Genomic DNA, 17,985 nt, shown 5'->3' with positions numbered 1-17,985 from the left:
GGGAATTTGTTCCAAGGGAAAACGTTGGGCAAACTCAACGGATACAATTCGTAAATTCCAACGTGAGACGCCAAGTAACTAGTTAAAACTCAAACTATTCAAGCTTTCGGCAAAAAGGTAGTTATGCATTTCTATGTCTTGTGTAAATATTGTCCACCTCATCGAGTAATACAACTCAAGAACTACAGTTAGGCTATTTACCGCACGCAATTTAAACTGTTCCTTATATTCTAAAAAATCACGACAGAACTCACGAGGACAGTCGATGGTAATGCGACTAGCAAATACATTAAGATTCAGAACTTTATTTCCTAAAATTTGTTGGCGGTCCTTCTGGCGAAAAGCCGTTTCATACAGCTTGAAAATGCCGGAAGGCCCTTTATAGCAGTACATGAATAAAAAACAAATAGATTAGTGTACATTTATAAGATGATTCAAACCTATAAAAATTTAGTGCTATTAACAAAGCTGTGCTAATTGCACAGATATATAAAGTGGCAAGAAAGAAATGCGCATTACCACTGCGTATCACGATGAAACTCGCATAAACGCCTTAAGTATATCCAAAACAGAATGGAGCAGCATCGTAGTAACGTCTAAATAAAATTAGTCATAATCCACCCCCGGCTTCTCGCGCCCAGGCTCAGATGAGAAAAAAGAAGGCATGGTACAGTTTTATGGACAATATTGCTGTCGCATATTGGGGTAGAAGCTCGGGTGAGGTCGTGGTTCTTAACGGCGGTATTGCGTAGAACGCGAACTGAAGGAAAAAAATAAAAAATAAAATAAAAAATAAAATTATGCGACAATGTGAAGTAATAAATGTTAACATAGCAGAACGGCGAGAAGAATATCTAATGAATTATGCGGAAATACGCATATAGCTTCATAAACATGCTGTATAATATATACCACATATAACCGTGAATAAGTGTGTAAATCATACAGGAAATATTTTTGGCGTTCCAAACATCTCGGCAATCTTGAAAACAAGTCTCTTGCTAGTTGGACATAAACGTGAGCCTTACTATACTTTCATGAATTCCCTTAGAGAGTGAGCTGAACTTGTGTATTAGAAATGACTCGCAAGGTTTTCTGTCGTTATAAGTGGTGAATCCTGACTTAAAAAGAATGGCCTTAAAATTTTCGATAGTGTAGCCTAATGTGTTCATGTGTTAGGAGAGGAGGAGCTGCGGTATAGATTTTACATGTGATTTGTGATTATTAAAGGGTAGCCTAAAAGGGGTTTTCGTTTGTCCGATTTATTATGCGCGGCAAATGGTGCATTCGATGATATGTACAACGTTACAAGTGTCGCAATTATAATCCTCCTCGATTCTGGATGGAAATGAGGACGCGGTAATCTTGGCAGCATTAGCGATACTTGTCATGGGGCAGCGATTGCATCGAAGTTTTCCGCAGGGCGCGCTGCCTTAGAATTTAGCTGAGTGCATTTTGGAGGACGTGAAAACATCTCTTGCGTTGGTGGTCGGTTTGTATACCACCAGTGGAGGCTCAGAAACAACTTTTTTTTTACTTGAGTGAATATGCGCGTATTGGTATTCATGACATTGTAATTTTTTAAGAATACACTTCTCCCTTACATAGACAATGTATATATTGAACTCTGGGTGCTTGCAATCGCGCTCTTGATGCAGGATGGACCCTGGCCGTATCGTCGACATTGAATGTTTTGTTGTTGCATTTCGACGTGCACTTGCCCTTCTTTCAATTTAAGTAACACCGGATCCGGAAACCTACTTCATTATAATATATATATATATATATATATATATTGAGACGACGCGTACCAATCGCGCCTTTGCTTAGGAACTGCTCACGATTATGTGGTACCACCTGGTTACGAGAAACTTCCTGCAGTTAACTCTGACATCACCAATGGTGACGTTCTGGTCCCGTTGCATATCCAAAGAAATTGCCCTTGCAGCCAGCCTTGTTCGCTTCGCCCAGGGCGCAGCCACTTTGGCTGTACTGAAAGCAAGCAATGAGCCCATATTGATTCCTAAAGGCGCTGTTGTCACGTGCGTTGCCGACACTCAGCCTGTCTCTGTGCTTGCCTTTAATACTGAAGTCCGACAAACTACTGCAGCCATAGATGCCGCTCCTGCTTCCGTTCTCGCTAGTGCGATCGACACCGATCTGATGCCACAGAGGACGGAGAAGTTCCTGGCATTGTTGTCAAAGCATAAAGCCTCTTTTGACGTGCATTCTCCGCTTCTGGAACAGACTTCTACGACGGCTCATCGCAGGCACACAGATAGAGCTTCTATCGTACGTCGTCTACCATATCGAGTCTCTTCCGCCTAACGTCAGATCATCGACACCCACGTTGCCGACATGGTGAAACAAAGCATCATCCGTCCCTCCTTGAGCTCTTGGTCGTCGCCTGTCGTTTTGGTGCGTCAGAAAGACGTCGGTGTGGTTTTGTGTAGATTACCGTCCTTTGAACAAAATGGCCCGAAAAGATGTATATCCATTGCCCCAAATCGATCATTCGCTAGATTTCTTACAAGGCGCGGAGTATTCCTCCAACCTTTGTGTACGCTCCGGTTATTTGCAGAACCCCATGCACGAAGCCGACAAGCAAAGCACCGCCTTTGCCACACCCGATGGACTTTGAATAAAACGTAATGCCTTTCGGCCTACGTAATCCTCCTGCAATATTTGAGCGAATTAGTGACACTAATACGTGGCCTAAAGTGGAAAACTTGTTTATTCTCCCTGAATGACAGTCATATTTTCATCGGAATTCTATCAGCACTCGCAGCACCTCGACGATGTCCTGACATGTCTCTCAGCTGCTGGCCTTCAAACGAATACAAAAAAGTGACACTTTGCCAGCGAAACCAATAAAGTACTCGGACACCTTGACAGCTAGGAGGCTATTCGACCTGACCCGGATACGATTACCGCTATTTTCCGCTTCTCGAGACCTCAACAGCCCAAAGACTTGCGTAGCTTTGTTGGTCTAGCTTCGTATTTCCGGCGTTTTATACATAACTTTACCACCATAGCGGCGCCACTCCAACAACTCCTTCCTTCTGGAGCTCCCTGCGTAAGGTCGGACGAGTTCCAAATTGCTTTGACAGCCACAAGAATGCACTCACGTCCGAACTAGTGCTTTGCCATTTCGAATGCACCGCACCCGCCCTTCTACATACTTGCGTCAGTGGCCACGGTATCGGTGCTGTTCTTCTGCAACGTCAACGTCAGATAAATTCAGAAGAACGGGTGATCGCATACGCAAGTTGCACGCTGACGGCTGCAGATAAAAATAATACGATTACGGAAGAAGAGTGCCTCGCCGTTGTTTAGTCCATCCAAAAATTTCGGCCTAATCTGCACGGCCGCCACTTTACGGTCGTTACTGATCACCACGTCTTGTGCTGTTTGGCGACGCTTAAGAATTTATCGGGACGTCTTGGTCGTTTACAAGAATACTATTTCGACGTTGGCTACAAGCCTGGAAATAAACACCAGGTTGCCGATGCGCTCTCTCGCAGTCCCCTACCATCATCTTCGAACACTGCTTGCTTAACACTTTCCATGAGCAAATTTCAGGACGTGTCTTCAGCAGTTCCTTGGCTCGCAGCTCTCGACCGACTCGGATCTAACCATCCTCCTAAGTTTGCATCTTGCCAACGTAGTGACTTCTACTGTCATTTCATTATAGAATGTCTCAATGAATCCTCCCATACACCTTACGCTCGGCTCCGTCGGCAGTTGAAGAACTTCAAGATCGAAAATTCGATGCTATACCGGTACGTGTTTAAACCCGAACGACACCGTTGGGTTCCTGTCGTTCCCCAATCGCTTTGGGCCCAGATCCTGGAGACCTTTCACGATGATTGCACGGCTGTTCACTTTGGTTACCATAAACCTATGAACGCATCCGCATTCTCTTCTTCTGGCCTGGACTTTCCACCAGCTTTGCGAAATACGTGGCTTCCTGCTCGCGCTGCAAACACCGCAAACGACTGACTTCAGCTCCGGCTGGACTGCTCCAACCTGTAGCATGTCCTGAAGCTCCTTTCGCAGTCGTTGGTATCGACCTGTATGGACTGCTGCCCATATCAGCTGGCCGTAATCGATGGATAGTCACAGCTGCCGACCACTTGGCACGGTACGCTGAAACAGCTGCACTACTTTCAGAATCCCCAGCGGTGGTTGCGGACTTCTTGGAAGCCATCTTTTTACGTCATGGAGCCGCACGTCTCCTTTTCAGTGACCATGGCAAGACCTTTCTGTCGACACTCCTCGGCAATGTCCTCCGTGCTTACACCATCATCCATAAGAGGACTTTCAGCTACCACCCTCAAGCTAATGGCCTCACAGAGGACTTTCATCACACGCTGTCTGACATGTTATCAATGTACATCAATCCTTAGCACACCGATTGGGATGTCCTTCTGCCATTCGTCACTTTCGCATACAACACCGCCGTGAAGCGCACTACGGGGTACTCACCATTTTTTTCTCGTCTATGGCCGTCAACCGATCGCTCTCCTCGACGCCTCTTTCTTTGGTGCACTCGTCGACATTAGTGTGTGAGCTGTTCGTTTCGCACATTGTCCAGTGTCACCACCGCGTCCACCTTAACACCGACGCCAGTCAACAAGATCGGAAGACTCGCTATGATGCATCCAACCATGTCGTTTCCTTCTCCCCTGGAGACGAAGTGTCACTGTGGACCCCAGATCGTGCTTCTGTATTGTGCGAATAGTTTCAATTCCGTTTCATCGGGCCCTGCGTTGCTCGGGGAGAAACTTCGCCTGTGAACTATCGCGTCACTCCTGTTGTCACGCCTTTTGGCGGCCGCTTCTGTTCCACAGAGATTGTGCATGTGTCGCGCTTACAGACTGTCATACGCCGTTCACTGCCATACCAAGCGGCAAGGTTGGTGACTTCCGCGCGCTAGGGAAGTACTGTGAGCGTTATATTTCCCCTTCATCTTCTTCATCTGTAAATATTCAGCATCATGGTGTCATGAGCTTGAGCGCGTAGCCTGCTGAATAAAGCGTCGAGGTTTAACAGCGGTTTCACAATATATATATATATATATATATATATTGTACTGGAGATTATCGGTACTGGCACGGTAAAGTGTGAAAGAGGAAGTCGACGAACTAGGAGTGCGCGCTCGATCGGTGTCCAGCTGAGACTGCTTCGTCTTCTTGTACTTCAGTCAGACGCCCTGTGGACTTGCAAGAACATCCCGTGACATTTGGTGGAGGTGCTGGGTAACGTTTTCCCCGACCTGGAGCTCCGCAGCCGTATGTTGCCATCTGCGGCCACAATGACCGACGACGCCGGCCCTTCGCCGGCGGAATGCTTGTTTGGCTTCGGGTCCCGGCTACTTCCCCCGGCCAATCCACTAAGTTTTTGTCCAACTACCACGGTCCCTACCGCGTACTGCAGCAAGCATCACCTGTGAACTATGTCATCGAGCCGCTCGCGCCGTCTTCTGATCGCCGTTGCCGAGGGCGCGAAATAGTTCATATAGCACGGCTTAAACCGTGTTACGACCCGCCGATGCTGTCTTTTCCCTAGGTCGCCAGGATGGCTTCTTTCTGTGCGGGGGGTGATTGTACTGGATATTATCGGTACTGGCACGGTAAAGTGTGAAAGAGGAAGTCGACGAACTAGGAGTGCGCGCTCGATCGGTGTCCAGCTGAGACTGCTCCGTCTTCTCGTACTTCAGTCAGACGCCCTGTGGACTTGCAAGAACATCCCGTGACAATATATATATATATATATATATATATATATATATATATATATATACCATGTACATTCAACTGGCTCCACTAAGGTGCGGTTTTCGAGAGTAACGGTGGTCCACAACAAAGAAAGCCAGCTAGCGTTTAAGAATTACCGGAACATGAGCACCCTTGGACCTTTTCCAAAGGCGTAGAGGAACGCTCATCATAACATAAAAGGTCATTTATTTTCGATTTAACTGGTTTACAAGCAAAGATTGGTTGCCAATTTTCAGTATGTATTTTGAGAAACAAAGTTCACTTATATAAGTTCAGCGCTTGTGATGTCTCTTCTGTTTGGTCTTTGTCGAGTTGCCTTGACACATCATGAGTAATTTCACTGGGTTCGCGCCACTGAATCAAAAAGGGCCTGTTGGGCATTTTGAATCAAAAAGGGCCAAAAAGGGCAAATTTCCAGCGCAATGTTTTAGCCCAAAGTATACTCGTATGTTTTATGAAAACGCTTCAGTATTTTAAATGCAACCTTATTTAATATGCATGCCTAGTATCTAAATAAGAGGGAGGGTTCACACTGGAATTTACCTTGCTAATAAAAACATGCCTAGCAAGGGTGCGTGCAAAATTTTTTTTCGGAAACAAACAAAATGGTTGGGTAATTGTTTAAAAAGACTTAGGCTAGGTGCCCTAACTGTGGAAAGTGGTATGCCAAGCCTTCTCGAGCATTCGCTCTGATTGACGCTGCTGTTTTTGACACATATTTTAAATGTTAGTCATCTCTTGGTGCAATATAACAGTATTGCACTAAGTGCCACTAAGCGCAACTAAGTGCACTAAGTGTCACGTGGTGCAGCAGAAACATTTCGTAATATACCTTTAAGTTGCATTTTTTTTTCATTTTGTTCGCAACTATTCCCATGTCAAGTAGTAGCCATAATTGATAACATGCGGTTCTGTCGCATTCGTGTAAACGCTGCTTATAAGGTGTGTCGCTATGCGCACGTCATCTGTCTTTGACGTGTTTGTGCACTTGTGAGCATTGCCGTGCGAGCTGCCACGAGCGAGGAATTGTGCGGTTGTCATACCGTCGCTTCGGGACTGGCTCGGTGACTTCTGGGCTACTGTAATGGCTAATATGCCGCAAAACACGGGTTAGACTCCTTCCACTGTGGAACGCTTTCTTCTATTCATGAGACCTGAAACCAAGGCAGGTTTGAAACGAGGCATGCTGTTTTTGCTGTCGCCTTGTGCTTTTCTCTCGTTCCTCCCAAGTAGATACTGCAAGCTGTCAACCACCCTCGACACGGCGCGCAAGACAGCAATGGAGAATCAGAAGGAAAAGGCAAAGGAAGCTCCTCTAATAATGCGCCACAATCGTTTCAGCTGCCGAATGCACTACATAAGAGGGACCAGAAGACGCGCAGCTGAATTTTCTAGGAATTTGGGCAATAAGGTGAAAACTCTAAAGACACTTTTCTTGATTCTAATTGCAGCGCCTGCGATGGTCACCTAATGATTGAGAAAGCTGACGCAACATCTAGAAATGAGCGCTAAATTGTACTCGAGATCTGTCGCAGTATTGAGAAATGAGCTTGTGTTCCTCAAATAAATTTAGTTTATACTTTAGTTTAAAATTTTTTGTCATTGGCAGTTCTGAAATGCACACAATGCAAATAAATTTTCCATAAGTTTGTTCTATTGAAGTTTCCATTAGAGTTTGTAGAAATAGGGCTTGTGTGTGCACCTTTTTTATCGACATTAGTTTCAGGGCTTCAATTCCTTATTTTGTCATGCACCAAGAAATACAAGCTTCTTTTCCGTGGTATAATTATGAATTGCTTAGTAATAAGTAATTAAGGGAGTCAACATTCATACCTTAGGTTGCTCACAAACGCGTTTAATTTACGAGCGGATTAGATTTATCGGTTATTTTAGTTATGAAACGTTACTTCATATGAGTAGGGCCTACACACAATAAGTAAAGCAGTAACGTGTAGCATGCAACAAGCTTAACGGAACGATGGCGTCTGATGTTTCAACTTCAACACTTAGTTTGCAAATGCACAATCGGTTGGAAGTAAACCAACTTTTTTTTAATGTCAGACTTATGTGTGTAAGTCGCACAAATTGTGTGTTCAACGTCAACATGAATAAGTTGTGAAGAAGCTTAGATACAGTACAAGAAGAAATACTGCAAAATCTTAAGCGCCGATCAATATCTGCGCCGCGGCACAGCTGCAGAACCAGCATCAAGAATGGCCGAGAGTGCGCTCACTGACCTAAACTTGGCATACGAAACTGACACGTATCCATGTTTATCTTTCACCGGTGGCCGCTTTCCATCGGCTAATAAATGTTAAACGTTATGGCTCGGCGCAGCACGCGCCTGTATCGGAAGCTTCTAGAACGTTATCCATGCTTCTTTCCGTTGCCTGTTTTCGCCGACGCTTATGTTATCTGATTGTATGACCGACGCGAATTGTCTAGAACTTTCTGGAAGACACGCGGGCATCAGGGATTAATCTGGAACCTTCAATGACTCAGGTATAAAAGCCGACGCGTTTCGCCGCTGAACAGATTTTCGACGATCGCCGACTGCGTTCGCCGCTATCGTTGTGCTTCAAGTGTAGCTTGCTTTTGTGGGCACAGGTTCGCCCAATAAAGAATCAATTTCGTAATGCTGTTTTACGACTGTTTTCTTCACTGTCACTACTACGTGACAATAGCATAGGGGAATAAGAAAACAGGGCAAAACACTGGACAAGCCGGTCCTGTCGTTACCTTTGCTTCTGTCCTTGTTTTTCTTATGCTGAAAACGGGGCCGCGTGTCGCTTTGCGCTGAGTTATGGCGAAGAAATCTTGATATTGTTTACTTATTGATATAGGAGATATTGATATACAAGCTTATTGACACACGAGAACGAAATGTGCGGCAGAATACCTTTAAGCTTACCTTCTGTGTGCTTAGCAACAGTTTCACTGAACTGAAATCCATCACCTCCATTTACGATAAACGCTGTGGTCACGATGCGGTACATCTTTTCCTTTCTGACTTCTTCGTACTCAGGCACGCTGCAGTTTGCACACAGGATCTTCAACGACACAACCCGATGCCCATTTGGAAAGTGAAAGTTGTAGACGACCCTCACGCCTAAAAATAAGAGAAATTAGCTTTTACTGGGTGCTTGTGTATTAGAATCGCATCAATTATTATTGCTTTCACACAAAAGGACAGTGAATTAGGCGTTTTAGCTGATATACTAGGACAAGAAATAACTATACAACACATGAGTTTTATCGTCGTACAAGAGATGAAGATAATTTTAATTCACAATATATGGGTCATTCCATTCTTCAGTGAGCATTATAGTGGCCAGGCGAAAAAAGAACTTGTAACCGGCGGAGAATTGCTACAGCAAACTTATGGAGACTAGGCAACAGATAACAATTTGTTTCTTCATCAGTGCTACGTTTAGGGGCAGCTCACGAGAAACCAAAGAGTCCAAGTGGCCTCGAGATTTCTTGGTGTATTACAGTGGCTTTCGGAAGCACATATGTGCTAAACCTTCGTCACTGTAGAATTAAATTATCATGTTTTCGTGACTTCATTTAGAATAAAATATTATATACTGCCTTAATTGGGTAACTAATGTTTCTGGCGACGAAGTGTGTTCGTTTTGCTACAGCACGTAGGCGCCTATTATGCATAACGTTTTCATCACGCGCGGTGCAATATTCGCGTTCTCGATCATGTGATATATTATAAAGGACTTTCAAACGTATACAAACAATAACAAATTTATACGTTGCCAGGTTCACACAGGAAAGCATTAGAGAGTAAATATATTTAAAGGGGCCCTGAACCACCCCTCGTGCTTTGTGAAGCGACATAGTCCGCGGGTAGCATACGCTGCAGTGAACATCTCAGCCAAGTTTTGCTATCGTACGCGGTGCGTGCAGCGCGCAAGCGACGCGCGAAGTCTCCTTTCTCTCAAACGCCCTTGTTTCAACAGAGCCATGATTCTCACTCTCTTCTGTGTGCTTTATCGCGCAATAAAGCGCATTCCAATACGCGGCTGCTATTGGTTGCTGCGGTCGGTTACACCACGGCCGCCGCGTGGTGTCGCCACGAGTCCATTGGCTAAGAGCGCTGCAGCTCTCTGAGGACAACCACGTTTGGCTTAAGTTTAGCGCGGCGTAGGCACCAACATCTGAAATTTGAACTGCGCGCCACGGTGACGTTTTGAAGGCGGAACGTTGTGGACCCACCCCACTCCACTGAAGCCTTCGCAGTAAGGCATTGAAGAAGGAAGGGGGAGCACAGCTGAGGCTGTGTTTGATTGCCAATAACTCCGCTTTAGCTGAACGCGTTGAAGTACTTTTTGCGGCAAAGTATTTCTGAAATAGCCTATTTTCACCTCAAATCTGTTTCTCCACTTCGATAAAAAGTGGTTCAGGGCCCCCTTTAATTTTCAAATCTCGGCCTTACTGAATCGTCTAGGATCTACGGAGTGCAATATGCTTACTGAGAAACCTTTCAAGATCTTGTTAATTGACAATGAAATCGAATATAACTGGCTATTTTCACTTCGTATTACATATTTAATTCGTACTGTAATTACTACATTGTTAATTTTTATTGCTTGCTACCAGTGATATTTTATATAAGTTATTCATGCTGTTGAAAGATGTAACATCCGTACAATCTTAATTAGCATCGATTTCGCCCTGGTTATCATGTTGAAAATTTGTGATGTATTTTTATGTTTGTATTGAGTGTATGTAATATAATGACAATATCTCGCACGTCACGAAGCAGCGATTAATTTCAATCTTACTGTTTATTTATCACGTAATCTGTTAGTTGACAATGAGGTCTTTGTTACAATATCTTAAAATGACGTTGTTGTATTTACTTTTGTGCTACATGTAAGCTTTCGCTGTTGCCAAACACTTTCAAAGGAGCAGCTGCCTCTGTGAGGCCTCGATACCTTTTGCTCCTGTCCCCGTTTCTGTAAAGATAGATACGAAATAACTAAAGACTTTCTAGGCGTTCTATATTTGACGTAGAAGATAGTTCGAACTAAAAGCAATGAGGACTCAGCCATACGTATGCTTCTAAGTATCTGCATGTTCGAAGCGTTCGATTAGAGTGATGACAGAAGACAGTCTCAAGTAGGCACAGATGACACTATTTATTGGCAGTGGTTTGGCCGAAAGAAACAACCCATTTTATCTAATCTCAAAGGATCAGTTAACTCCAGGTCTTCAATAAGCGCACAACTTATACTTTCAGGAATGTTTTTAGGCAACTTATGGAAACCGATATACGCAGGTGGAACGCTGTCTCAGTTCATCCTAATGGGAAATATGAACATCTAGTACGCAGTATTTAGGTCCGCAAATGCTGCATCTACACTCAACAGACCAACGAGAAAGTTATTGTGAATGTCCTAGTAGTTACCATAGTGTTGCCATTTTATATGTCCCTTTCGGAATATATATGATTGGTTGGAATAGGCTTCTCCTAAACTTGCCAATTTCGCTGCATGAAACAGGCTATTTACAATAAATATACGAAAAATTACACCATTGATTGGATCTTACCAAAGACTGAGGCAAGCTCTGAGGCGAGCACTGACAAAGTACTGCCGTTCTGGATGCTTCGGCGATGCTTGATGCGAATGCTATAATTTTTTGCGAGTATCTCATCAGCGTTATTTTTAAATCACAACAAGTTTCCCAGATCCAATCTGACGATGAGCGTCGACTGTAGTGCGTTAAGCATTGAAGCAATCTAGCAGCACAACGTTTTGCAACGTCGAAACGCGTTATCTATGAGGTGTGTACTGTAGTGAGACTCTCCTATCGCGCGGCGCTATGAGCAGTCTGTGTCATAGGCGGCGCTGCAAATTCTGCGCGTGCAGTCCGAAATGAATGGCGAGTTGGTACATGCTAACGCTGAGAAACGCGTCATGCGGCAGCTGGGCTCCACTCTCACAATTCTTTCCGAACACGCTACGCCGTCTAGTGGCGCGGCCGAGAAATCCATCCATGCGTTGCCTCCGAGACGAGATGCCGGGCGTGCCGGTGCGTTCAAACACTGAAAATTGTTGTCTCGTTAGCCGCACACCCAGTGGCATAAACTTAATGACCCAGGTTGACGAGGGGCCATTTAAGGGTGGCACATCCTCAGTGTACCCATGGCGCAGCACTCTAGAGCTCTGCCGTGAAGACGCTCCAAAGCGGAGAATGCCCAGCGTACTTATGGCGTAGCTTGGTAAAGTGTCGGTCTGCTATCATTGAGGGACCCGTGTGAAGTGTTTCATTCCGCTGAGCACCGGAAAAATGTACAGCATTTTATTTGTAACTGTAGAGAGACACACAACCAGTGGCACAAAGCTAGTTATCCAAGTTGGCGTCAACGACGCTCATTCAAAAGCAGCACAGACCGAGTGGCCGATACCGAGTGCTCCCAGTCAACGTCAAAGGGATTCATTGAAGGGTGATACATTTCCAGCCGCCCATCCCGTGTGCCTCATGATGGCGTCAGAGATGTTCCTTAAAGAGCGACACATGGGTACAGTCAACAGCAAAAGTTTTCGGGCCATGCGAGCCCGTACAAAACTGCCTCTTCGCGCCATCTAGCGGTCTGACACCTGCCGTCGAAAGCAGTGTTAGGCCGGAAATAAGGCCCCTTGTTTTTAGCCAGCCGCTTGGCGCGTGCTCGCGTGGTCCGTGAACTTTTGCGGTCGACTGTACACCTTGTCATATACATAGTGACTGACGTTGGTTCGACGGTAGGCGGAGAAACCCTCCCTCAGCACAGCATGCCGAAGTACTCTCAATTCGGTCATGATCTACCCAGTTGGCGGGAAAAGAGTTTTAGGTATAGATAAACAGATAGACAGTCGGGCCCCAGAAAGTGTCGGAAGTACCATAAGAATGCCGATCGCAATAATACTTACCTGATACTTGAAGAAATCTTCCATTCAAGTCAGGGTGCCAAGTGAAGTTACTAACACCGTGCTCAAACATTTCCAACAAATGTTGTCCCGTGATATTCAGGAGGACCAGCTCATTGTCGTATGGCATGGCACTCACAAGGTCGCCCAGTACGACGTTTGCTATAAAAAATGTATCGCAATAAAGAATAATTTCAAAAAGTTCGTGATCGTAAATCTGAATGCTATTTTGAACACCGAATATAATGATTTCAAAGTCAGGAAATTTGGTGTCCGTTCATACTTGACTATTTGCCTTGTTTTTTATGCCGAAAGACTTACTTATATGTCTCATTGTGAGGTTTCCGTTTCAAGGCAGTTTCAAAACCGCGTCGTCGACATGAAATGGGCTTCACAGCATAAGAGGCCATAATCCGCACAAAACGGCAATTAAGGGTGGAAGAATGATTAAGCAAGGCAATTGCAACTGAGAGGTGAATGAGATGAATTAAGAGTGAACTGATGATAAATTAAAGGCATTTAGTTGGGTGATACAAGTCAAACGAAAGGTAATGATGAGATAGAGTGATAGTTTGGGGAACGTCACAGCCTGTAACTTTACATAAATTGTGACTTGCAGAAGCTATGTAACGGCCTCTGAGTATTATACCTCAAATAGACAACTGCCTAGTTGTATGGTGGTTATGAATATTTGTATACATGCTGATTTAGATAAAAATGTTATGATGCCTTGTTTTACAGCGGAGCTGTTAAAGTGGAGCTTGGGCCTTTCACAGCGATGTTCGCAGCATAGCCAAGTCGGGAGAGGGTCAAGTGTTTAGCGAGAGGGAAAGCTCTCGATATGGAAGAGACTGTGGTCAGGGAGAGGAGGGATGTCAGTGGGGAGGAGGACCGGCAGCACAGGCGGCAGGGCGGGGTTGAGCGGAAGTGGAGCCAATAAACAGCCGCGCCGAGCTCACTTGGTATGATGCTAGTAATGACGTCAGCGCTCTCTAGTAACAGTCGCGCTCTCACACCGACAGGCCTCTTTCTCGCCCTGGACTTTCTCGATTTAGCGCATTGGCGTAACCAACCACTCCTGACGAAGATACCGCTCGATTGGAACGCCGTAGAGACGCGGTTGAAGTTGATGAAAGCTTAGGAGAAGAATAGCAAGGCGAAGACTTTGCAGATAGCGAGTGTACCACTGAATATAGAGAAGTAGTTGAATATAGTGAGCACAGTGAAATGGCAACTGGTGAAACTGGGGTACTCGTGAAGGCAATCGATAAAAGAATAGTTTCAAGACTTGACATTGCTTTAATTGTCTCTCTTTGCATTAACATGTATATGCGGCTTACATGACATAAAAAGTAGGCGTGAATTTGGCCAAGCAATAGTGATAGTCAAGCAATAGCTACGAGATACCCTAGCAATAGTGATAGCCAAGCAAAACGATAGCCAAGGAATGCTGAACTCCATTAAACCTTGGTTAGCTTTGATCCTGCTTTGCTAAACCACGCTCTTCTTCACCTACCTTTGCATAACTTTGCTGAGACTTCCCCTCAACTTCGCTGGTGACTGGTGTTTGCGATAGCAAAACCACGCCTAATTCTTTTATTGATGTGTATGTTTGTGGTCTTCCGTGCATTAGAAACAAAGTTGCGCATTACCTCAATGGTAGCCTATATTTGTCTACAAGTTCTCCAAGTGGTTGCCCGAAAATAACGCTATACAAAAAAAGAAAGGGAAATCACACGGAATATTTAATACTCCTCCTTTTGTCATGTGATGTTTTGGCGCTGCCTTTGCTATAACGACAGGTGGTTAGCGCCTGGCGCTACCAAGTTTACTACATTGCCAGTGGCATGAGTTTAACGCCCTGTAGCACCGTTTGGCAAGCGTTTGTTGTCTGTTGTGAGGGTGAGAGAGGAGCAATCGGCAGTGACAACTGCGCAGAAGAACTTTCATGGGGCTTTGACTCATCACACAATGTTCTTCGTTACACGCACGGCGTTTGTTTGTGTTCTACTCAAGTGCCACGATGCCACCATCTATCAGCAACGTCACAGTGTTGGTTCTCTGCCATACTCATTAAAAACTGCTCCCATACTTTGCGCAACCACACAAGGGCTATTTATCAAATTATCTGCTCCTCTTTCAGAAGTTGTCTTGCTTTACATCAGCACAATAGACAGTTTTAGTTTAGCGTGGTTACCGGAATAGCGGGCGTACCGGAAAAGCGGTATCGTAATGCGCACGTGCAGAACGCTAGACGACCCGGACCGTTTACCGTGCGCACGCTATTTCTCAAAGTTAACGTTACCGTGTTAGCGTGGTTTACGTAGTTTACGTAAAACATGGCGGCGGTCCCGGTCGCCTGCTTCGAACTGAATTCACTTCGTTCGTAGCAAATGATTGAGTAAACGGCTTTTGCATAGTCTCATGCCGCTTCGACGAGAGAGTGTTATGGATAATCTTGAGGAATTTTCGAGATCGCTTCTCATTTCGAACGCGCCTAAGATTAACGAGAGAAATTTGGATGGATGGATGTATGGATGGAAGGATCGATGGTATGAGCGTCCCCTTTGAAACGGGGTGGTGGGTTGCGCCACTAAGCTCTTATTATTTTGCCTAATGTCCTACCTTTATTTTTGAGAAACACACAAATACGAAGAATTCCAGGCATCAACATTTTTGAACCTTTACTGGGAACTCTGTTTCCGTACGTCTCCGTTGTTTGTGGTCTTCCTACTTTTCTGCCACCAAACCTCCAACCGCCTCTTACTAATTGCTACAGCTGACATGTTTACTTTGACCGTGCTACCCCTGAACCCAAGGACTTCAAGGAGGTCAGAGGGGCCTACACTTGCAGCTGGGTAGATTTCTGATGATGATGATGATGATGATGATGATGATGATGATGTGGCTTTCCCCTTTGTATCGGGGGGGGGGGGGGCGCAAGTTTTGAACCCTAGCTCTCCGATATGAGAGCGCCACCTGTCGGTAAAGTCGGGAGATAGGCGCGACGACTGGCATATGGCCTCTGAGATGGGAACATTTCGGAGGCTATGGTAGACGGCTTGTACTGCTTGTCCGTTTCGCTGCCGATCGGCGGACATGGGAAGTGATGGTCACTGCGACATTAAATGAGAACGGATGAAAAAAAATACACTGGCGCAGGTTTGAACTAATGTTTAAATTTGTATGCGTAAATGCAAGAACTTTCGCTTAGAAATCGCACATATTGCCTATATCTAGCATGCGCAGTTCACAGCTGCTGCTGCAATTAGTGCCAAGATGACTTTATTTAGACGTACCTTTTCTGTGCCGAAATTCCCATTGGCAGCTTCGCGATGCCCCAGAATAAACAGGCAATTAACAGGAGAGTAAGCGCTGCGGACCGCCAGTGCGCAGTAGGGTGCACCATAACTTTAAGCAACGTTAATCTGTGGGTGAGTTAGGCTTAGTCATGGCGCACTGTATAATTTAAGCACGATTTTAATCACCTACACAGGCATCAAGAAACGTAGGTATAGGTACGAGCACAAGCGAAATTGCAAAACTTGATGGGCAGCCTTGGGTGAACCATTCCCAACAATCAATGACTTGAAGTAATAAACAACTCGCATGCTATCTTATTTGGTCAAGAGTAAGCACTGCTATGTTTAGTTAGTGGACGCAGTGAAATAAAAATGTGGGCGAGGTGTTTTTCATGGCAAACATTCACGCGAACGCGCGACTGCCCTTCCAAGCGGTGCCCTTCTACTCAAGGCGGCGCCTCTGGTGGCAGCTTTTGTCCCTATATGAAACTTCAGCGGGAGTTTCATGACCAGAAGAAAGTATTGAAGGACCCTGGTAATACTTACATTTCTGTGTGATTGAGCTCTTCACGCTGCCTCCATTGATGATAGCGGCGTTGATAATAGACCAGGCTCCAGGCACAGGGCTGTTCCTGTTCGCGTAGTAGTCTAGGAAAGCATCGGCCATAAGGTTCGCTGAATTGCATTCTTTGTAACGACAAAGTTTTCCGTCTGCCTCCAAGAGTACTTTTGTGGAGCCCACAGTTTTTTGCACTGCTGCCTGAACTCTTTCTTTGTATGGCTTCAACTTGTCCAGAATTTCCTGATCTAGAAAAAAAAGAAAGCGAGTTACATCGCATTACATTTCCTATCGATATATTGTGCTTGAAATCTCCGCTTTCATAACCTGTTTAATAAAAACAAATCTGTATCTCTGCGGTTTACCGGTGGTTCAAAAAAATTTTTAGGTGGTTACTTTGCATTAGACAGTAATGATGTATTTTTAGTATGACTGAAACACGGTGACTTGCGGTGGATTTGCCAGGATATGATTTCTATGGCAAACAATATGATTGATTCGCCTGCTTTGAGGCCCAAAGTAGCGCATCTGTGCGTTTTATTGCCTCGTCAAATAATTGCGGCGGATAATTTTTCTAGACCACAGTGTTTCTAGGGGTTAAACTATTTTCTTGAAAGCATGATTGTTCCGAACAAACTTGTTCAGCGTAAGGCCTGACTGCATGGGATGCTGCACTTGCAACGTTTAACGTGGCTGCTATCGAAATGCAAATATTGTGTTATATATTCGCAACGAACACAAGACTTATTCTTGTCTGATGGGAGGGTGGCGAGTGCGACAGCACGAAAGTTCGAGCGGCCGTCATATGGCCGCTTCGATTTTTGTTAGATAATGATTCTACTGCATGATAAATTCTGCATGCATCGTAAATGCCGCAGCTCATATTTTAACGAAAAGACTAAGAAAGGCGTCGATTTGCGATGCGATAAGCTGCAATAAGTAAAGCAACATAGCTGAGTTTCTGTCACCCGAGAGACGCGTCGGACCTAATCTGGCAACAGCCCATTGTCGCCTGCGCGTGCTCCGGTGCGTGCAGCACTTTCCACGTTCTGGGTACTTGTGTTTTTTCTCTGGTGCCGCGAGCAGCGCCGGCGCTGATGACTGCCTTCGTTCTCTCCTGCAGGTGCCAGAGAATGCGGCGCGAGAGGAGGCCTGTCTCGAGTGCGGCGAGCGTTTCCTTTCTTCCCCCCCCCCCCCCCCCCCCGGTTCCTTCCTCTCCATCTGTACGTATAGAAAAGCCACCGACCACCAAGAAACCATGGTACGGTAGCCAAAGAAAGCTACTCGCTTTAATAATGCGAGTGTGCCAACACACCTTGTCGGAATACGCAGACATGTGCCGAAACGGTTTAAGCGCATAAAGAGCCTTCCAAGGTTTCTGCGTGTATTTTCAAGGTCATAGCTGAAGAATTACTCTTATT

General features: G+C 45.2%; 1 protein-coding gene across 1 annotated transcript in view; it reads right to left on the bottom strand.

Moving 5' to 3' along the window:
* Nucleotides 1-17,985, bottom strand: part of LOC119454601 (protein 5NUC-like) — a 134,007-nt gene that overhangs the window by 16,978 nt on the left and 99,044 nt on the right. Inside the window, exons 6-8 of the mRNA XM_037716492.2 lie at nt 16,552-16,812; nt 12,707-12,865; nt 8,692-8,889 (exon numbers count right to left, since the gene is read on the bottom strand). Of these exons, the coding sequence (XP_037572420.1) occupies nt 8,692-8,889; nt 12,707-12,865; nt 16,552-16,812 (618 nt within the window). The remainder of the gene's footprint in view (nt 1-8,691; nt 8,890-12,706; nt 12,866-16,551; nt 16,813-17,985) is intronic.

Source organism: Dermacentor silvarum, chromosome 5, assembly GCF_013339745.2.
Source record: "Dermacentor silvarum isolate Dsil-2018 chromosome 5, BIME_Dsil_1.4, whole genome shotgun sequence".
Classification (NCBI taxonomy): domain Eukaryota; kingdom Metazoa; phylum Arthropoda; class Arachnida; order Ixodida; family Ixodidae; genus Dermacentor; species Dermacentor silvarum.
This window is presented reverse-complemented; position numbering and strand designations above follow the sequence as displayed.